Raw genomic sequence first — 23,189 nt, forward strand, 5'->3', positions numbered from 1 at the left:
TCAGAGTTCTGGTCCTCAGCTGTCTATTTCTGTGACAGTATCTCAAGTTTGCTTTTTACTAGTCATTTCCTTCACTTTGCATATGGTAATATGAAAGACTGTTATCAACATGCCAGTCACACAATAGGGAAACATTCAAGGTCTCTGGCTAACATAGACATTAGTACAAGACAAATATATAAGATGGACTATCTCAAGTCATCCATTCCATTGTGCATTCTGAGTTGTGAAAAACTATTCCAGTCCTTCTTGACATGAAACTCAGATTTCATTAAGGATCCATCAGTCATTTGAAGTTATTTTACCATCTTTCATCTTGTACCATGTCTTGAACACTACATATATCATATATGTGTTGCTAGGTATGTAAAATAGTTCATTCTTAATTTGTCTTTGAAATTACTTCTATCAATCCTCGAGGCATGTTCTCTTATTGTGCTGAGAGTTTTCATTCTGTGTCCATCATTCACACCAGTGGTGTTTCAGCCTTTATAGTGTCTTCTCTTAAATTTAGTCCCAGCAGACTAGAAAGCTCTCATCCTTTTAAGCAAGGATTGGCCTAAATAACAGAATCATTGCAGTCATTTAGATATGTGTTAAGTGCTGTAATCACCCACACACTTACCACTAGTCTTATATTTATAATTAGTTAACTAGGGCTGATTCCCCTAGACAAGGTTGAAGGGAGACATACTGAGTTGTCCTTGTTTTCTTTTTATGATTTTTTTTTAAATAACCAATTTTGTTGGCACCTGTGCCTACATCATTTCCTTATAGCAGTTTTGATATATAATTTACATACTATACAATTCACACATCGGAAGTACACAATTCTGTTATTTTTAGTATATTCACAGAATTGATCAACCATTACCACAGTCAATCTTAGAATATATGCATCACTCCAAAGGAAACCTCATTACCCTTTAGTGGTCACTCTATTTCTTTCTGACTTTCCTGTCCCTTCCTCCAATTATAGGCAACCGCTAATCTACTTTCTATCTCCATAGATTGGCATGTTCTGTAGATTTCACATAAATGGAATCATACAATACACTTGGCTCTCAGTGTCTTGGGGGACTGGTTCTAGGACCACCCCAGCAAATACCAAAAATCCACGGATGCTCAAGTCCCTTATATAAAATGGCATAGTATTTGCATATAACCTACAAACTTCCTCCTATCTACTTTGTCATCTCTAAATTACTTTTAATACTTAATACAATGTAAATGCTATGTAAATTGTTGTTATACTATATTGTTTAGAAAATAGTGACCCAAAAAAGTCTATTCATCTTTAATATGGACACAAGCATTGTATACCCTACTACATTTTTAATCTACAGTTGGTTGAATCCATGACTGTGGAACCCGAGAATACAAGGACTGTATGTAGTCCTTTATGACTGACTTTTGTTTATTTAACATAATGTTTTCAAGGTTCTTCTATGTTGTAGCATAGCATTTTTAAAAGTTGGCAAATTATATTGGATATGCCTATTTTATTTGTCCATCTATTGATGGATATTTGGATTGTTTCCACTTTTCATCTATTATGAATAATGCTGCTATGAACATGCATGTACAAGTTTTTGTCTAGACATATGTTTTCATTTTTCTTTGGCACGTATGTAAGAGTGGAATTGCTGGGTCATTAGCAACTTTATGTTTAACCTTTTGAGAAAACATGAAGCAGTTTTCCAGAGCAACTTGTTACCCAATAACAATTTAATGTTAAATTTGACTTTCTTCTGTGTCCTAACCTCTTAAGTTAATAGATGGGCCTTTCCATTATCATTATGACTGGACATTGTAAAGTACTTAAGGTAACACCCAGTTTTCTATTACTTGCCCTCAATTCCTTAAGTCACTTGCCGTATTCCTTAAATTAGCTGAAAGACATGTATGTGTTTTCAAAATCAAAAGAAAGGAATTCAGACAAATTAAATCTGGTAATTCAAGGAATACTTTTAGAAAAGAGTTATAGAAGTGATCTTTTAACATATGCGTTTTGTAATTGTAGCAAAAGTTCACACACAGAAGTGTTTATTATCCTTAATAACCATTCTTGCTTTTTGAATGTTTATACTTTTAAAGTACAGAATATTTTTACTAAATAATAAATTCCTATTTTCATACAGCATTTGCGACCAGCTCTTCTTAAAATAAATGAATTGTGTTATTATTTGAGTTTTATGGGACTTTGTTATATTGAAAAGTGTCACACGTACACCCTGCAGGAATTTAAGGCCGCACAAGTCATATGGCTAGCAGAGGTAACAAATTTTGTCTATAAGAATCAAAGCTTTTTTCCCTATTTTTGATACTTCAGTATCACTAACTATACATATTCAACGATATCTAGGTGACAGAACGCCTGGGAGAATTTCGAAATGAGGCAAAATATGTAGTCAGGAAGGCTTGTCGATTTGCTTTGCGTGCTGCAGGATTTATTCCTGATGACTGTCCTTTTGGACCTTTTGAGGGTATGAAGGGGAAAGAACCTCAATATATCAGAGGTAGTGGCTTTCTAAAATTTCAGCCCTTTTTAATTTTACTTTTCTTAAGTTTAAATAATGATTCTATGTTTGAATTGTTCCAAAAATTTGATGGATGTTATAAATGTAATATATTTTGTGGAAGGGAGGGAAATAGAAAATACTGCATGTTTCTCCCGTTACTCCTGTTTGTATATAGTATTTCTAAACTGGATACAGAATCTTGATTAATAAGCACTTTAGAGTGGACTCAGCATCTCTCTGCTTCAAGGTACGTCCAGTCTACTAGCACATACAATAGGTTTGTTAAAATTAAGGGACTGGATTGACCTTAGGATTGACTCGGTTAGCGGGTACTATAAAGGATGACTAAATAATAGGTAGAAAAGGAGAGTAAAGCTGTTCCTAGGAAAGAGGTAGCATAATATACAGATCAAATCCTGTTAATGAGAATGTCAGTAAACTGTCTACAGTCTTGTTGAATTGAAATCCTTTGATGTAAACTTATTTTGGATAATTGGGCTGTTTTGCAGGTTTGAAATGCTTCATGTACCAAAATATTTTGTTGTTTTTGAATTTTATTTATCTTTTCTTTGAATCCTATTGAAAGAGATGGAACTTTTATACAAGTAGACTTGTTGTTGTGCCTTCTGTTATTCTTAGATTATCATAAAATGCAGAGCAGTGTAAGTTTCATTAATACGCCATATGAGTTGCCCACTTATGGAGACTCTGAGAAAATGACATATACAGAGCAGGCCAGCAAAAGGCATCATTGCATGAGGCTGACATGGTAAGACTATTCTCATTTTCAAGAAAAATTGTAGTATCCATCTTAAGCTTCATTAAAAATTAAACCCCAGAAAGTGATGAGTACGTTAATTTGCATAATTGGAGTAATCATATCACTATGTATATCAAAGCATCGTGTTGTATACCTTAAGTACACACAATAAAAAATTAAAATGAAAAGTAGAATCTTTTCTAGGACCTAAGTGATGTCTCACTTGGAAAAAAAAATGGAACCCTTCACCACATTGTTCATGAATGGTGATGAGAAATTTGTGGGACATGGTAACCTGAATGCACAGCCCAGAAGACCCCCTCTTCAAACTGCCACCAACCAAAGCAGCTCTGGGACTGTGAGCTGATAGAGACAGAGCATGAGGCCAAAGCCAAGAGCTCCTCTTTGATCTCTCTGGCTTTGTTTCCCTCTGGCCCAGCCTGGGCATGGAGACTCGCAGTACAGCAGGCTGTGGCAGGGAGAAATCAGGCACACAGATTTATGGACCTCTTCAAGTGGGCCTGGAGGACGTGCTCCATCTTTTTGGTCACAAAAGAACTATAGGCAGCTGCATAACTTCACAAAGGTGCACCCAATCCCTAAAATGGGATTTACCACTGGGAGCCAGAGAGAGAAATATCCCTCCTAGGACCTCACCAGGGGACTCTCATTAGCACTAGCTCTGACACCGGCTTACCCAACTGGATCTTGACCTTGACTGTTCCAGAATTTGGATTTCCCATCATTCTAAAAGCTCATGTTTTTGGAACTATAAAATACTGATTATTGTTATTCAGTCCTCACAGACTTAATCCAACTTTTGCAATTATGTAATACATCTTAACTGTATCTCAGTTTATATATGAAAATATCTGTGTAGCAACAGAAATCAGTGAATCAGTCTCTGAGGCTACCAAAGTGGGCCTAAAAGTATTAGAGGCCTTAGAGCTCCACGTGGGCAGAATAGGACTATTCTAAATGTCTTGCTGACTCAGTCTGCATTCTAAGTAAGCACCCAAGTAAGGAAACATAAACTTCAAACCTTTGGGTTAGCAATTGCCATCAACATTTATTCAATAGCAAAAATTTTACACTTTTACTATTAGAATGCAAGTTACAGATGTTGTATGCATTGATTTCTCCTTTAAAGCATCTTTTAAAAAAATTATGGCCCTTTTAGCTAGATAAACTAGATGCATTTTCCCTAACAGCTATATTACTCATTAAATATTCTATTGAAGAGTTAGAACATCTAACTGAATTAATGCTACATATTTGAATATATTTGTGTTTTAAAAGGAAAAATATCTAAGAACAACTCTTCTGGACAATACATATCTGATATTGTAGTATAATTAAATGGAAATTCAAGGAGAAATTATGATATTTTACATTTTAAATATGTGCTTTAGAGGCACTGTCAAAAATATGTAGTGAATATAAAAAACTGAAGTTGTATTTGTTTTTTTCCTTTCAAGCTTTATTCGTCTAAATGACTATCTAATTGAGAACATATTGCATGTCTTAACCGTAAATGCTGTTAATTCGCTTTTGAGCCATCTCACTGACAAGCTAAAACGAACACCTTCAGCAGATGTCATTCAGAAATGGATTACTGAAGAGAAGCCTGAAGTCCCTGATAAAAAGGTATACTCACACAAAATTAAGAATATTTTATTGGTCAGCATTTATTGAGGAGCGCAAACTATGCTCTATGAATTATGCTAATTTCTGTGCACTAAAAAAAGAGAGAAATGCATAGCACAGCAGCCCCAACATTTTGGACACCAGAGACCAGTTTCATGGAAGACAATTTTTTCTGCAGACTCTGGGGGATGATTTCGGGATTAAACTGTTCCACCTCAAATCCTCAGGCATTAGTTAGAGTCTCATAAGGAGCATGCAACCTAGATCCCTCACATGCACAGTTCACAGTAGGGTTTGGGCTCCTACGAGAATCTAATGCCACCACTGATCTGAGGGGAGGCAGAGCTCAGGCAGTCATGCTCACCCTCTGCTCACCTCCTGCTGCGCAGCCTGGACCTGTACCTGGTCCATGGCCCGGCGGTTGGGGACCCCGGGCATAGAGTATTTCATGTTATAATCAAAGCCTACAATACACATGAAATGGCAGACTGAAAATCAGCATATCAACAAGTATCTAATAATATAGTAAAAATCCACCATACTGAGAGAAAGTTCCTGTCACAGGAACTTGCTAAAGCTTACTCATGTGTTCATTGACATATTTCTTAAGTACCTACTCTGTGCCAATTCCTGTACTGGATGTTGAGTAGATAGTCATGAAAAGCATAGATAGGATCTTTGTCCCCCAAAGCTTATAGTTCATGGGGACATAAGTGCTCCTTGTGGGCATAAACTGGCAGGGAGAAGCAGGAAACGTGGTATAAATAAAAGAGGTAAACAATGGTTTAGAGGTGAAAAGAAGCAAATTACTGTGCTTTGAGGGAATGGCCTTTTATGAGGATGTTGATCTTAAAGACACAGAGTACTTTGAGAAGTTTGGATGAAGTAGTACAAATTCATGCATTCCAGCATAGCTAAAAGAAAGATCATATTGTCTCATATTCAAATTTCCAGTAAGTTTTGCCCTAGCTCCATCCTTAGTACTAATAGCTTCCTTCCAGAATACCTACATGCTCACCTGATTTCATCAAGGTGAGCAAAACATGCTCCTCTCATTTCATCAAACCTCCTACCCCTCACAGCTTAAGTCTCCTGCTCCACAGAAACCTAATTATACAAGACCTGATGCTCTCAGCCTTAGTTTCCCTTTCTTCCAAAAGTTAAATCATAGTCATGTACTCCTTTTCATAGCTTTCTCTCCTCCCCTATTCTGAATTTCTCCTTTTTATAAATAGTATCAAAATTTTAAAAGTCACATTTATTTTTCTGTTCTAAAAGTAATTTATGCTAAGTGACAAAATTAGGAAAACACAGAAATATACAAAGAAAAGCACCTTTGCTACCCAAAGATAATTACTTCAAAGGGGAAAAAAAGATATTATACTTTCCTTACTGCTTTATCCCTTGCTTTTTCCTCTTAGCAATACAGTATTATGAAATATTTCCCAAGTCAACATTTATTTTTCCACATGATATTCTCACAGAGAAATGTATAATTCTTGTAAATAATTTTCAATTATTGATTACATTCCCACTATTTCAAATAATGCTGTTAAAGGGTATCCTTGTCTATACATTTTTCACACATTTCAGATTTTTCCCCTTAGAAAAAAATTCCTAGATGTGAAATTGAGTCAGAAATATGCACATTTTTAAGGCTTTTGATACATACACACTGACATATACTCTCCAGAAGGCTTTGTCAATTTACAGCAATGTTTAAGAATGAGCATTTAGGCCAGGCATAGTGGCTCATGTTTGTAGTCCCAGCACTTTAGGAGGCCCAGGCGGGTGGATCACCTGAGGTCAGAAGTTCGAGACCAGCCTGGCCAACATACTAAAACACCGTCTCTACTAAAAATACAAAAATTAGCCGGGCGTGGTGGTGGGTGCCTATAATCCCAGCTACTCAGGAAGCTAAGGCAGGGGAATTGCTTGAACCCAGGAGACGGAGGTTGCAGTGAGCTGAGATCGCTTCATTGCACTCCAGCCTAGGCAACAAGAGTGAAACTCTGTCTCAAAAAAAAAAAAAAAAAAAGAATAAGCATTTACCCACCTGCATACTAAATAATATTACCGTTCATTTTAATCTGCATCAGTAATATACAAAGTGGTATATCACTGCCTTCAAATGTTGTATTCTTGTAATTATGACCTCAGGGCAGGAATAAGGGCATGGGTCTAGGAATCAGAAATATCAGGGTTTGAATTCTGGTCTGCCGCCTACTAGCTAGTATGATCTGGATGAAACATTCTACCTTCTCCAAATCCCATTTTCATCCTATGGGAACAATAATGGAACCTGTGTAAGAAGGTTGGTGTGGGAATTACACAAATACCCAGCACTGTGCCTGGCGAACATAAACTCTCTGCAAATGTTGTTACTGAATAAACTATTTTAAGGAAGAGAAGAATAAGGAGGTGAATTCTTCATTTCTATTTTGCTTTCAAGAATTCTCAGATTATGTCCTTTGCCCATTTTTCTACTTAAGTATATATGTATTTGAATATATTCTATGTAAGGATTCATTATATATTATTGGCATATAGTCCTATTAAGTATACCAACTATAGTTTTATTAAAATATTATCAACTTTTTATCTGCTATATACATTATTGATATGTCTTCCTAGTTTATTGTTTACCTTTCCATTTTGTTGGTAGTATTTTTACAAGGAGAAAAGGTTTAAACTGTTACGTAGCCTTTCAATATTTGCCTTTTTTCTTTCTGTTCTTTATTATTATCTGAAACACTTTCCGCATGCCAAGATTATGAATTCAGCTAATTATATAAACTTCAGTTTACATGTCCCTTGTTTTTTTATTTTGTTTTAGACCTTGATACTTGTGTCTTTATAACACTGTAAATATACTCATTTCAGGGGACCCTTGTGGTGGAAAAGCAAGAAGAAGATGAATCTCTCATCCCTATGTTTCTCACAGAACTAATGTTGACGGTCCAGTCACTTCTCTTTGAGCCTTCTCTGGAAGACTTTCTGGTGTGTGTTTTTCATGTATTACTCACATGCAAGCACCCTTTTGGAAAACGATGCAGCTGTTTTGCTGTCAATTGGTTGTCAGAATTGCAGTTGTCACTACTCCAAGATGGTCATGAGAAAGAGAGAAAGCATTGTTTTGTCACAGCATTATAGCTATATATAAACTATCTAAAAGTTTAGCACATTATCTTTAACTTGAGTCAGATTAGAGGCTTTGTAAGGTACAGGAAAACATTCTATACAAAATTTAAAAGTGACTATAGGGATCCCTTTAAGGACAACTCAAGAGATCACTCTGTTGTGAATACCTTTTTCCTTCCTTCCTTCCTTCCTTCCTTCCTTCCTTCCTCCCTCCCTCCCTCCCTCCCTCCCTCCCTCCTCCCTCCCTCGCTCCCTCTCTCTCTTTTTTGAAACAGGGACTTACTCTGTCACCCAGGCTGGAATGCAGTGATGTGATCTTAGCTCACTGCAGCCTCAACCTCCCAGGCCCAAGCAATCCTCCCACCTCAGCCTCCTGAGTAGCTGGGACTACAGGTGTATGCCACCAGGCCTGGCTATTTTTTTTTAGAGATGGGTCTTTGCCATGATGGCCAGGCAGGTCTTGAACTCCTGGGCTCAAGTGATCCGCTTGCTTCTGCCTGCCAAAGTGCTGGCATTGCAGGTGTGAACCACCATGCCCAGCCTGTAAATACCATTTTTGAAATCTTTTTAAAGGTATGCTGGATCCTAGAGAATTTTGTTGTCTTAGTTATCTATAGCAGTGTAACAAGTTACCACAAAGGTAGCAGTTGGAAACATCCTCCATGAATCATCTCAGTTTCTGTAAGTCAGGAGCTTCACTGGCTACTCAGATTATCCTCTATTTCAAGGTCTTGGTCTCCCTCAGACTGCTGGAAGAATTCAGCTCTAAGCAACTGTAAAACTGGGATCCCCATTTCCTTAAGGGGTGTCAGCCAAAGACCACCCTACTTAGGTCCTAGAAACCATCTGTAGTTCCTTGCCATGTGGCCCACTCTCTCAGCAGCTTACAATATGGCTATTCACTTCTTCAAGGCCAGATGGACCATTCTCTTAGGAAGGCCTCAATCCCTCTTTTAAGGGCTTTCACTTGATTCAGTCACATCTATCAAGGATAATCACTTTTGACTAACTTGAAAACAACTGAGTTTGGGCCCCTGCAATATCCCCCCACCTTTGCCGCATCATGTAACCTAATCATGGGACTGGCATCGTATTATATTCACAACTCTCACCCACACTCAAAAGGAGGGGATTGAACAGCATGTGTACACGGGCAGGAATTTTGGGGGTCATCTTAGAATTCTGCCTCCTATATTTGCATAGGTGCATAGGTTAGTAAACCAGTCAAAGTCTGTATCTTCTGTTGTTAGCTGCTGTACTCTGATTCAAAAGCACTAGTAATCAAGATCTCTAGATTTTAGTCTTGGCTTTACAATTAATAAGCTATTTGACTTTGGGAAAACCACTTCTGGGGTTCAGTTTCTGCATTTATATGATGAGAAGGCATATGAGTTCTAGCGTTGCTTCCTCTTCCAGCAGCCTATGATTCTGTAATTTGTGGGATAGGCAGTTTGAAGGCATTTACAATGACAAACAGACTACTGAGGTCCCTGTGATTGGAAGCTCGCTCAGGAGCTCCCATGCCAAGAGGCACTGGACTCTCATGTCCCCTCCTGGCCACAAGACTCATGTCCTTCACATGGGATGCAGGTGTCCTGGACTGCAGATGACAAAAGCAGGCTCTCTCACAAGCAGCTGGCTGTCTTTTACCCCCAAGGGGTGGGCCTCAAAAAACTGAATACCCTTCCCATTTCCTATTACAGGACCCTGTTCCCCACATGGGTATTTTTAACTTCTACATATGAAACATACATCGCCAAACTTTGGGAATAATTAGCATGCTTGTCCATTCATACCAAAATAAGATTTTATTTCATATAACCCCAAAATCAGCCAATAGAAGTATAAATAGGACTATTATTCATAAATTTTCTATTTTTTCACTACAATTTTAGTCATTAGCCTTAATCATTCCCAATGATTCCAAACACACATACACACAGAGATTAATCTAAAGGAAAATTATATACCTAAGTCATGATCTCTTACTTTGCTCTTGCTTAGGTTACCTATGGTTTCCTAACACTTGATTCAATATATACTTTTAAATTCTAATATTTCTTGCTGTGTGAGACAAACCTCCCATTGCATTTGATTCTGTTTACTGCTTCTGCTAATTGAAATAGACTCCTCCTTTGGTTTAATTGAAATAGACTTCTCCTTTGGTTTAATTGAAATAGACTCCTCCTTTGGTTTCTATTTCTGTAGCAACATTTTTTCCTTCTCAGTCATCTTTCCAAGAGCCTCTTTTATATCTATAGATCTAATACTTTTCTTTTAAGCCTCACTCATGGTCATCTGGAAATCTTCACCTGAATGTCCCACAGTTAGCTTCAATTCACCAATATGAATTGAACTTATCAATTTCTTTGAAAACTTGCTCCTCTCTCCCTGTCTCCATCTCAATGAAAGGTGCCCAAGCCAGCAATCTGGCAGTTCTCCTAGATGCCCAGATGCCCAAGCCAGCAATCTGGGAGTTCCCCTAGAGTCTCCCTTACCTCCTTGAGATCAGGTCATCAGTTCTTGTGTACTGAACCATGGTTGCACCCACTCTGCCACTCTTCTCCATTGGGACCTCATCATCTCTCTTCTGGCCTGCTGAAATAGTCTGCTCTCATCTGCCTGCCTCTTTCCCTTCTAATCCATTTTCCACATTGCTGACAGCAAGATTATTCTCATAAGCAAATCTAATCATGTCCCTTTCCTGCTTAAAATTTCTCCATTGCCTGTAGTAGCATCTTTCACGAGATGTTCTGTGAGTTGTTGGTAAGCATTCCAGGAGAAAGGGAGTTGTGATATACATTTATATATTAACAGATATAAAAAATCCTGTTTAGCAGGTCCTGAGAAAATTCCTGTTTAACTTCATGTAACTCAAGATTTCTTCTCAAATTTACCTTGGAAGTTGGGACCCTTTATCCTCTGGGTAGTCCCCGATCACAGTTTGGGATTGCTGGCCCATGGGCTAACACTGGCATCATGCACAAGGCCTTTCATGAAGGGGCTGACTGCATCTGCAGAGTATCCTCTTTCTGCACTGCAGTGCTGATGCTCCAGTACCTAAATGACTCACCTGCCTGCCCCCTTGGGTCCCATACACAATGACTTAGCAAGGATTATACTGTTGTCTGATACACTTGACAAGCTCCTCTTCATCTTTTGAGACTCTTTTAAAGACTTACGTTTTCTTTATCTCATTTTCTCTAATTAGACTTTATATTTATTTTAAATTACAAACTAAACATGCTCATTGAAGATACTTTGAAAAACACAGGAAAAAATTATTAAAATAATCGATAATATTATGTACCAAAAATAAAAACCCATTAACATTTTTATATGCTTCTGTCCAGTCTTGTCTTAGTGCATACTGATATGCTGATATATATAACTTACCATGAGATTATCTACAGAGATAGATATGGATACATATTTACATTGAGATAATATTATATACCAGTTTTATATCCTGCTCACTCTCTTTTATTCAAACTTAACATTATATCATAAGCTTTTTCTCATGTCATTAATTATTTTTGGGAGACGCCATTTTGTAAGGATATGTAATTTTCCATTGTATAAAGGCACCAGAACTTATATAACTATACTTCTACTTTTGAACACTTAAGTATTTCTCTGATTAGTTATTAATACAAGAAATACTGCAGTGATTGTCCTTGCACATAAATCTTTGTTTACATTTCTATTTTTCCCATAGATTAGCTTTCTGGAATATAAACTACTACCCAAAGAATATAAACTTTTAACCCTCCCTTTAAATTTTCCCATAGACTTCCTTGGCTTTCCTTCCATTGTGACCTGCTAGCGTTTTGTTCGCACTTCAAATGTAGAACTCATCACCATGTGTTGCAATTTTTTTGTCTCTCTCAATTAGAAAACATGTGTCCTGGAGGTAGGGCCATGTCTTTTGATTTGTCGTACACTCAGAATCAGCACAATACCCAGCCTAGTTGAATAAGTTATTCTTATTTATTTTAGCATTTCATAAAATTCAAAAGAATTTATAAACATGCACATTTATACTTATATTTATGCCTTTCTCGTTGACAGGATGGTATTTTGGGTGCAGTTAATCATTGTCAAAACACTGTGTTATCAGTTCCTAATCTCGTGCCTGATTCGTATTTTGATGCTTTCACCAGCCCTTATATTAACAACAAACTTGAAGAAAAAACCTGTGGAACTGGGCCAAGTTTAGCAGCAGTATTCGAGGATGATAAGAATTTTCACACAATTATTTCTCAAATAAAGGTATGTTTATTCTGACTAAAACTATTTTATAATATTCTCAATTTTTATGAAATTAAGTAATATATATTTTTCTTTCTTATCTCTAAATGTTCTGATGTGAAAATTGGCATGTGCCTAATCTCTAAATGGTAAAATTTGAAAATGATGTTTGTTCTCTAGAAATTGTCCTGTTGAGCATGAAATAATTTTTTAAAAGCATTAAAATAGGGCCCGGCATAGTGGTTTACACCTGTAATCCCAGCACTTTGGGAGGCTGAGGCAGGCAGATCACGAGGTCAGGAGATAGAGACCATCCTGGCTAACATGGTGAAACCCCGTCTTTACTAAGAAATACAAAAAATTAGCCAGGCGTGGTGGCAGGTGCCTGTAGTCCCAGCTACTTGGGAAGCTGAGGTAGGAGAATGGTGTGAACCTGGAAGGCGAACTTGTAGTAAGCCGAGATCACGCCACTGCACTCCAGCCCACTGCACTCCAGCCTGCATGACAGAGGAGACTCCACCTAAAAAAAAAAAAAAAAAAAAAAGGGCATTAAAATATCTGGAGAAACAGTTACTTATCATTAGCGACCCATGTGCACGTGTTTTTGAGAAAGTAATCCTGGCTGTTGAGGATGCTGAAACACAGTCAGAGCCAGGGTTACTCACCAGCCAACACAATGTCTTTTACTAAAGTCATTTTTTCATTACATGTTTAATGTTTTATCAAAACAAAAACATGGTGTTTCACTATTTGGGGCCCTTTAGAAAATAAATATAATGGCATCTATCCATAGCCACTCAAATGCAAGCACTAACTAAAGCATGCTTGAAGACTTTGAAAATAGTATTCTACACATAACAGTTTTATCTTAGTTGTCCCAATTTTTAAACTCAAAAGCACACTTACCAAGGTGATCAACGTGAGAAGGTAAAGAAACAAGCATTATTCCTTGACTTGCTTCTCTCCTACATTTCTGGGTAACCTAATCTGCTGTGTGGAAAAATAGGAATGCGGCCCTCAATATACTGCAAATACTTTTTCTTCTTGACACCAAAATGATACTGTAATTTCCAAACTTAAAATTTACCCATTTGTCAGTCATAAATATCCGTTATATATACATTCCTATGTAACTTAAAATTAGCATAGTGTTTCAATCTCTTTATTCATCAAAATATGGTTGTAACTGTCATGGTATGATTTTAAAAGCAAACAACATTTTCCATCTACTGTCTCTGCTTATGGTGGAATTCTTATTCTCAGCTACGTTATTTTACATCATCAATTCAAAAGTTATAAGCTCCTGCCGTGTTGGTTTGGCCTCTTTCATAGTTTTAACTTTGCCAATTGACTCCATGTATGTTCTAATTCTAAAATTTCATCCTAGGTTTTTGTGTTTTTTGCATTAATACTTATACTAAGGAGGATATTCCACAACCTTATTTCATTTACTAACTACCAGATTTTCTGGTACCAAAATAGTTTTCTGATTCATCAACTTTCTCTCCCTTAGACAATTTTTTTTTTATATTATGACTATAACATTTGTAATTAAAAGTTATATTTTCAATTCAGAGAGCCAAGAATAATGGCAACTGTCTAAATATGAATCACCCACATATCTTCCAAAATTAGTAAGAACCTACAAGAAAAAGAAATAAAACTAAACAAAATTTATGCCCTTAGGAAGTAACTGAAAGAAAGAGAATACCCAAGTGTCAAATTACCTCTGAGTAGAAAAATAAACACATATACTAATGAGCTTTCTTCCTCATGCTCCTGCCACAGCCTTTGCAGACAGTGAGGCCAGTCCTTGGGAAATCCACAAAAGAGAGAAGCAAGGAGCTAGCAGTTAATCTAAGAAGCAGAGGTTAATCTAAAGTCACAGGCAGAAAGAAGCCTATCCTACATGCAAAAATGATTTTAAAAAGTCCTGGTGTATCAGAGGACTGACTACAGGAAGGAGACTTAAAAGTGAAGGCTACTCAACATGCCATTAGTTCTGGGGGAGGAAATAAGGTTAAAAATAAAAATTAAAAAGTTTTAAAAATTTCTAAAGAAGATGAGGCATTATGTGAACATTGGATGATGCAGAGAAAATGAAGCAACTACTGAAAATGTAAGTTCTGTAAAACAAAAAAGAACCTACTTGGGAGGCTGAGGTGGGAAGATTACTTGAGCTCCAGAAGCAAAGGCTGTAGTGAGCCAAGATCATGCCACTGCACTCCAGCCTGGGGAGCAGAGCAAGACTCTGTCTCAAGAAAAAATCAAATAAATGAGAGTGTATCCAACTCTTTTCCTGTCACCATAAAATAAAATAAAACATATTTCATTTTGCTCCACTGACAGAACAGAATGCTCTTGAACTAAAAATCTTATAAATCACCCAATCCCTGAGCTAAAGAAATTAAAATAGATTACATGCAAGTCTACTAACAACCATGAAGCAAAAACAACACTACACACTGAAGTAAATATTCTCAAAGAAGTACTCAAATATACAAAAAGCCACAATGAATTAAAAATTAAAATTTAAAAATATAAATGGAAGGGAAAAAAGACAAAATCATCTCAGAAATGAAGACTAAATTACACAGTGCTCAAAGGAGAATAAGGTCAAAAGTTTAACATGACTAGAAGAATGATGGAAAACCAAAGTAATGAGTATAGAAGAAAGATAAGAAAACAACCAAGAGAATGAATGAAAATAAGATAGAGAAATCAGTAAAGTGGTTCAGAGAGAAAATAATTATAATGGAAGACAGGCAAAGAAGAAGTAACATACATATAATTGGTGTGTCTGTACGAGAAAAAAGAAGAGGATACAGCAAACATTTATTTATAACTGTAGTTCAGGAAAAGAAAATTTGAATGTATATATTGAAAGGGCCTACAGAGTTCCTTGGAAAATTACCCACAACAATCAACTCTGAGATATAGCCTTTTAAAATTATTAGATTTTAAGGCTAAAGAATTTTTCTGCAGGTCTTAACAGAGACAAGAGAATTAGACTAGCATCAGACTTCTCAAAAACAACGTAAGAAGTAAGGCAATAATGGAGGAGCAATTAAAAAAAAAAAAACCCATGGAAAGAAAATGTACATCAGGAATTTTATCTAGCCAAGCTAGTCTTTTAAGTATCAAGGCTATACAAAAATAGTTTTCAACATGCAAGAACCCAGGGAATTTGGTACTCATTAGAAATCTACTACACGATGAGTTTTATCCAGCTAAGAAATAACTTTGGGGGAAAAAAGCTGATGCTGATAGGGAACATTTAACATATTTAATTGTAGATCTATATGAGCCTTAAAAAAAAGATAGAGACAAGAATGGGAAGCTAGTATATAAATGTATGTTCTATTGAAGTCAAAATAGTGCAACTTTAAAAATAGAGAAGGAAGAGAATAAGAGAAAAGTAGAATAAGGTTATTGATTAATGTACAGTTAATAGGCTGGAGTTAAAGAATATCAGTAAAAACCAACAAATCAAAGTGTGAAAGGTTAATAAGGAAACAAGTGACTAATGGTATTTTTAAGAAATATATTGTCACTCAGAGAAAGAAAGAAAGAAGCACACATACAACCATAAGACGCATAGAAAATAATATGACCAAGTTGGGACCAAATATATCAGTAATGTGATGAATATAAATGAGCTCAATTCATCTATTAAAAGAAAAAGATTTTCAATTTGGCTCCCAAGGCAAGACAAAACAATATTCTGGATACAAGAGAGAAATCAAAAACAAAATGATTCAGAAAGGTTAAAAAAGAAAAGATGCTCCATGTTGTAGGGGCAAATGTAAACAATAAGAAAATAGGGCTTGTGATCCTATGAGTCGGGGATCCTTAATGCCAGATGCTATGATTTGCTAAGAGACCTCACAGGACTCAGTGTATAATTTTAATCATGGCTATGATGTATTACGGTGTAAGGATATAAAACAAAATTAACAAATGGAAAAGGCACATGGGATAAAGTTCAGAGGAACCAGGCACAGCTTCGAAGAGTCCTCTCCAGTGGAGTCACACAGGAGGCACTTAATTCCTCCAGCAGTGGATTTTGACAACACAAATGAAATATCACCTAGCAGGGAAGCTCATTAGAGTCTCAATGATGAAGGTTTTATTTGAGGACTGGCTTCTTTTTGGTAGAATGATATATTTTCCTTTGGGTATTGATATGGTTTCGCTGTGTTCCACCCAAATCTTATCTTGAATTGTAGCTCCTGTAATCCCCAAGTGTAGTGTGAGGGACCTAGTAGGAGGTAATTGAATCATGGGAGCGGGTTTTCCTGTGCTGTTCTCATGATAGTGAATAAGTCTCATGAGATCTGATGGTTTCATAGAGGGCAGTTCCCCTGCACATGATCTCTTGCCCGCTACCACTTAAGATGCACCTTTGCTCCTCCTCTGCCTTCTGCCATGATTGTGAGGCCTCCCCAGCCATGTGGAATGATGAGTCCATTAAACCTCGTTTTGTTTATAAAGTACTTAGTCTTGGGTATGTCTTTATTAGCAGTGTGAGAACAGACTAATACATGTACATACCCAATAATGGGATTGCTGGGTCAAATGGTAGCTCTGTTTTAAGTTCTTTGAGAAATCTCCGAACTGCTTTCCTAGTGGATGAACTAATTTACATTCCCACTAATTGTGTATAAGCATTCCCTTTTCCCCATAGCCTCCCTAGGTATGGAGAAATAACTGCTACTTATTAGCTTTATAATAGCCATTCTGCCTTGTGTGAGATGGCATCTCATCATGGTTTTGATTTGCATTTCTCTGATGATTAGTTATAATTAGCATTTTTTCATATGTTTGCTGGCTGCTTGTATGTCTTCTTTTGAGAAGTGTCTATTCTTGTATTTTGCCCATTTTTTGATGAGGTCATTTGTTTTTTTGCTTGTTGATTTAAGTTTTTAATAGATTATGGATATTAGACATTTGTCAAATGTGTAGTTTGTGAATATATTCTCCCATTATGTAGGTTGTGTGCTTATTGAAAATTTCTTTTGCTGTGCAGGTGCTCGTTAGTTTAATTTGGTGTCACTTGTCAATTTTTGTTTTTGTTGCAATTGTTTTTGCAAACAACCAACAATTCTTTGCCAAGCCTGTGTCGAGAAGAGTATTTTCTAGGTTTTCTTGTAGGAATTTTATAGTTTGAGATTGTACATTTAAATCTTTAATCCATCTTGAGTTAATTTTTGTATATGGTGAAGGGTAGAGGTGCAGTTTCATTCTTCTGCATATGGCTAGTGAGTTATTTCAGCACCATTTGTTGAATAGGGAATCTTTTCCCCATTGCTTGTTTTTGTCAACTTCATCAAAGATTAGATGGTTGTGGGTGTGCAGCTTTATCTCTGGGTTTTCTGTTCTGTTCTATTGGTCTATGTGTCTGTTTTTGTACCAATACCTTGCCGTTTTGGTTACTGTAGCCTTGTAGCATAGTTTGAAGCCAGGTAATATGCTGCCTTTAGCTTTTTGGTTTTGTTTAGAATTGCTTTGGCTAGTGGGCTCTTTTTTGGTTCCATATGAATTTTAGAATAGTGTTTTTTTTTAATTCTGTGAAAAAAGATGTAAGTAGTTTGATAGGAATTGCATTGAATCTGTAAATTGCTTTGGGCATTATGGCCATTTTAACAATAATGATTCTTCCATTCCACGAGCATGGAATCTTTTTCCATCTCTAATTTATTTCAGCAGTGTTTTGTAGTTATCCATGTAGAAATCTTTTACCTCCTTGGTTTGGCTGTATTCCTAGGCATGTGTGTATGTGGTTCTCAAAAATGGGATTGAGTTATTGATTTGAATCTTAACTTGACCATATAAGGTGTATAGAAATGCTACTGATTTTTGTATATTTATTTTGTATTCAAAACTTTACTGAAGTCATTTATCAGTTCTAGGGGTCTTTTGGCGGAGTCTTTAGGGGATTTTAGGTATATAATTATATCATCAGCAAAAAGAGATCATTTGACTTCTTCCCTTCCTATTTGTATGCCTTTTATTTCTTTCTCTTGCATGATTGCTCTGGCTAGAACTTCCAGTACTATGTTGAATAACAGCAGTAAGGGTGAGCATCCTTGTCTCGTTCTAGGACTCAAGGAGAATGGTTTCAACTTTTGTCCATGCAGTATGATGTTGCTGTGTGTTTGTCATGGATGGCTCTTATTATTTTGAAGTCTGTTCCTTTGATCCCTAGTCTGCTTAGGGATTTTATCATGAAGGAATGTTGCATTTTATCAAAAGCTGTTTCTGTGTCTATTGAGATGATCATATGATTTTTGCTTTTAATTCTATGCATCTGGTGAATTACATTTATTGATTTGCATGTGTTAAAACAGCCTTGAATCCCAGGAATAAAGTCTACTTGTTTGTGGTGTATTAACTTTTTGATGTGCTTCTAGATTCTGTTCACTAGTATTTTGTTAAGGATTTTTTGCATCTATGTTCATCAGGAATATTGGCCTGAAGTTTTCTTTTTTCATTGTGTCTCTGCCAGATATTGGTGTCAGGGTGATACTACCTTAGTATTCAATAGAATGAGTTAGGAATGAAGCTTTCTTCTTCGATATTTTGGAATAGTTTTAGTAGAACTGGTACCAGTTCTTTGTATATCTGGTAGAATTTGACTGAATCCATCTGGTCCAGGGCTTTTTGTTTTTTGGGTTTTTTTTGGTAGTTTTTTAAAAATTATTTATTCAGTTTCTAAACTTGTTACTGGTTTGTTCGGGGTTTCACTGTCATTCTGGTTCAGTCTTGGCAGGTTGTATATTTCCAGGAATTTATCCATTTCCTCTAGATTGTCTAATTTGTGTATAGAATTGTTCATAATAGTCTCTGAGGATCTTTTTTATTTCTCTAGAATCTGTTGTAATTTCATCTTTGTCAATTCTGGTTGTGTTTATTCTTTTTTCTTTTTATTTGTTAATCCAGAGTCAGTTGTTGGAGTGCCAGGTTTAAGTCCTCAATTTCTTTATTAGTTTCCTGCCTCAATGATCAGTCACTGTTAGTGGGCGTGTTCAAGGATCCCACTATTGTTGCGTGACTGTCTATGTCTTTTTGTAGGTCTAGAAGTAATTTTTTAATAAATCTGGGTGCTGCAATGTTGGCTGTGTATGTATTTAGAATAGCCAAGTCTTGTTGTTGAATTGTACCCTTTATCACTACGTAATGCCCTTCTTTTTGCTTCTTAATTGGTGTTGGTTTATCCTCTATTTTATCTGATATTATAATAGTGACTCCTGCTCTTTTTAGTTTTCCATTTTCATGGTAGGTCTTTTTTCATCTCTTTACTTTGAGCCTATGGGTGTTGTTACGTGTGAGATGGTTCTCTTGAAGACAGCAAATGGCTGAGTCTTGTCTTTTTATCCAGCTATCCTCTCTATGTCTTTTACATGGAGCATTTAGACCACTTAACTAACCCCACATTCAGGTTTAGTTAAAATTGATAATTTTTTTAGGGAAATATATTTACTGGAATTATGCACATTAGAAATAGAGCTCCTACTAATATCCACAGAAGATATAGAGAAAGTTACCAAAGAAATACTCTACAAAAAGCACCAGGCCCAAATGGGGGAAATTTATCAAATCTCCAAAGACTAGATATTCACAATGCCACCTCAATTATTCTAGAATATTGAAAATGCCTGATAGAAAATGCTTCTTTCATGATAGCAGCAAAGAAAGTAATATAGTTAGGAATAAATTTAATAAGAAATACTAAAAACCCATATGAAGAACTCTTTTATGTTTTTAAAAAATCTTCTGTAAGACACAAAAATAGGCTTGGAAAAAATTTCTTAAATGGGATGACTCAACATGATAAAGATGATTTTTCTCTCTAGGTTAATTTATAATTTTAACACATGCCAATAAAAATTTCTTAAATGGGATGCCTCAACATGATAACGATGTTTTATTCTCTCTAGGTTAATTTATAATTTTAACACATGCCAATGAAAATACTGACAAGTTTATAATAAAGCTTATATGCATAAATAGACATCTAAGAATAACTACCAAAATGTTGAAAAAAGAAAAGCTATGAGGAGTACTATACCGCCCAAATATTTAATATAAACACTCTATAATTAAAAGAACACGGTACTGGCACATAAATAGCTGTCAGACCAGTAGAATAGAATAGATGCCAAAGTACCTATGGAAATGTATAAAATATGTAATATCTCAAATCACTGAGACAAATATGAATTTTTCATAAATGTAGCTGGTACAACTGAATGGCTATTTGGATAAAGATAAAATTAGATCTGTGGTTCACATTCTATGCACCAATATATAGATTAGAGATCTGAAAATAAAATAAAACTGTAAGTACAGATGGACAAATTATTTTATGATTTGTTCATAAAAAGGGTTATCTAACTATGACTCAAAAATCTGGATGCAAGAATAGAATGAATTGATAAATTTGATTATACAACAAATAAATCTTTTGCAAAGAAAAATTGTAAACAAAGTAAAAATACACTTATAAACAGGGAGAATCTATTTGTATTACATATTACAGCTAAGGGCTAATATTTCTAATACTAGAAAGAGAGGAAACCAAAACTAGGTAGAAAAATGATCAAAACACATTCTTCACAGACATAGAAAAAAACTGCTTTAAAATTCATATGGAACCAAAAAAGAGCCTGTATAGCCAAGACATCCTAAGCAAAAAGAACAAAGCTGGAAGCATCACACTACTCAACTTCAAACTATACTACAAGGCTACCTTAACCAAAACAGCATGGTACTGGTACAAAACAGACATGTAGACTAATGGCATAAAATAGAGATCTCAGAAATAAAACTGCACAACCATCTGATCTTCAACAAACCTAACAAAAACAATCAATGGGGAAAGGATTCCCTATTTGATAAATGGTGCTGGGAGAACTGGCTAGCCATATGCAGAAAATTGAGACTGGACCCCTTCCTTACACCTTATACAAAAATTAACTCAAGATGGATTAAAGATTTAAATGTAAAACCCAAAACTATAAAAATTATAGAAGAAAATCTAGGCAATATCATTCAGGACATAGGCATAGGCAAAGATCTCATGACAAAACATCAAAAGCAATTGCAACAAAAGCAAAAATTGACAAATGGGATTTAATTAAACTAAAGAGCTTCTGCACAACAAAAGAAACTATCATCAGAGTGAACAAACAACCTACAGAATAGGAAAACTTTCTTCAATCTGGGCAAAGGACATGAACAGACATTTCTCAAAAGAAGACATTTATGTGGCATATATATGTTATATAATATCTGGCATATATATATATATATAAACTCAACATCACTGATCATTACAGAAATGCAAATCAAAACCACAAAGAGATACTATCTCACACCACTCAGAATGGCAATTATTAAAACGTCAAGAAACAACAGATGATGGTGAGGCTGTGGAGAAATGGGAAGGCTTTTTACACTGTTGGTGAAATTAGTTCAACCTTTATGGAAGACAGTGTGGTGATTCCTCAAAGACCTAGAACTGGAAATACCATTTGACCCAGAAATCTCATTCCTGGGTATATACCCAAAGGAATATTCATTCTGTTATAAAGATATATGCACACACATATTCATTGCAGCACTATTCACAATCACAAAGACATGGAATTAATCCAAATGCTCATAAGTGATAGACTGGATAAAGAAAATGTGGTATATATACACCATGGAATACTATGCAGCCATAAAAAAGAATGAGATCATGTAGATCATGTCCTGTGCAGTGACATGATGGAGCTGGAAGCCATTATCCTCAACAAACTAACACATAAACAGAAAACACCATGTATTCTCACTTATAAGTGGAAGCTGAACAATGAGAACACATGGACACAGGGAGGGGAATAACACACACTGGGACCCATCAGAGTGTGTGGAGAGGAAGAACAACAGGATAAATAGCAAATACATGTGGAGCCTAATACCTAGGTGATGGGTTGGTAGGTGCAACAAACCACCATGGCATACATTTACCTATGTAATAAACCTGCATATCCTATCCTGCACATGTATCCTGGAACTTAAAATTAATTTGTTTAATTTAATTTTAAAAAAAGAAAAATGGTCAAAACTTATGATAAAAAGTTCATAAACATAGCATCTAAACATATGAAAAGGTAGTCTACTCATAAGATTAATGAGAATTAAAACTAAGATATAATTTCTCAACTATCAGATTAGCAAAATTAAAAAGTATACCAACACTTGCTGCTGATTACCTTATGGGTAAATAAACACTCTCACATTATGCTTGTGGGAATGCAAAAAATAAAAGAACATTTTGCAAAATAAAACTATACATGCATTTATTTACCTTTTGATCCAACAATACAACCTTTAAAATGTATCCTAAAAATACATTTTCAGTAATACATAAGTACATATGCACTAGATTACTTATTGCAGCATTGTTTATGAGTGCAAAATATTGGAAACTACCAAAATAGCCATGTATAGAAAAATTATTGAATAATCTATGGTATAGCCACACAAAGGAATACTATGTGGCCGAATAAATGGATGAAGAAGTTGGTTATTAATTAATATAGAGTGATTTCCAGGACATATTGTTAGATGGAAAAGGCAAAGTACAAAAGAATATCTATCTATAGTATACTACTGTTTATGTCAGAAGTAGGAAGGAAAGAGAGATAAACCAGAAACTAAGGAAATTAGCGACCTAGAGGAGGTAATGTGAATGGTGTAGGAAGGGTGAGGAAGGTGGGTAAGAAGTGAAAAAAAATGGGGAAGTGACTATTTTCTAAGTATACCTTTTAATATAGTTCTAAAAAAATCAACAAAATGGAGAGCAAAACCCTAAAACA

The 23,189-nt window shown here is 35.7% G+C and overlaps 1 protein-coding gene across 1 annotated transcript in view; it reads left to right on the plus strand.

The window, feature by feature from the left end:
• DNAH6 (dynein axonemal heavy chain 6) overlaps window positions 1-23,189 on the plus strand; it is a 353,105-nt gene that overhangs the window by 51,832 nt on the left and 278,084 nt on the right. The window contains exons 6-11 of the mRNA XM_033175267.1: window positions 2,142-2,276; window positions 2,366-2,519; window positions 3,162-3,291; window positions 4,761-4,929; window positions 7,813-7,929; window positions 12,142-12,342. Coding sequence (XP_033031158.1) covers window positions 2,142-2,276; window positions 2,366-2,519; window positions 3,162-3,291; window positions 4,761-4,929; window positions 7,813-7,929; window positions 12,142-12,342 — 906 coding nt within the window. The remainder of the gene's footprint in view (window positions 1-2,141; window positions 2,277-2,365; window positions 2,520-3,161; window positions 3,292-4,760; window positions 4,930-7,812; window positions 7,930-12,141; window positions 12,343-23,189) is intronic.

This window comes from Trachypithecus francoisi, unplaced genomic scaffold, assembly GCF_009764315.1.
Source record: "Trachypithecus francoisi isolate TF-2019V2 unplaced genomic scaffold, Tfra_2.0 Lachesis_group17, whole genome shotgun sequence".
Classification (NCBI taxonomy): Eukaryota; Metazoa; Chordata; class Mammalia; order Primates; family Cercopithecidae; genus Trachypithecus; species Trachypithecus francoisi.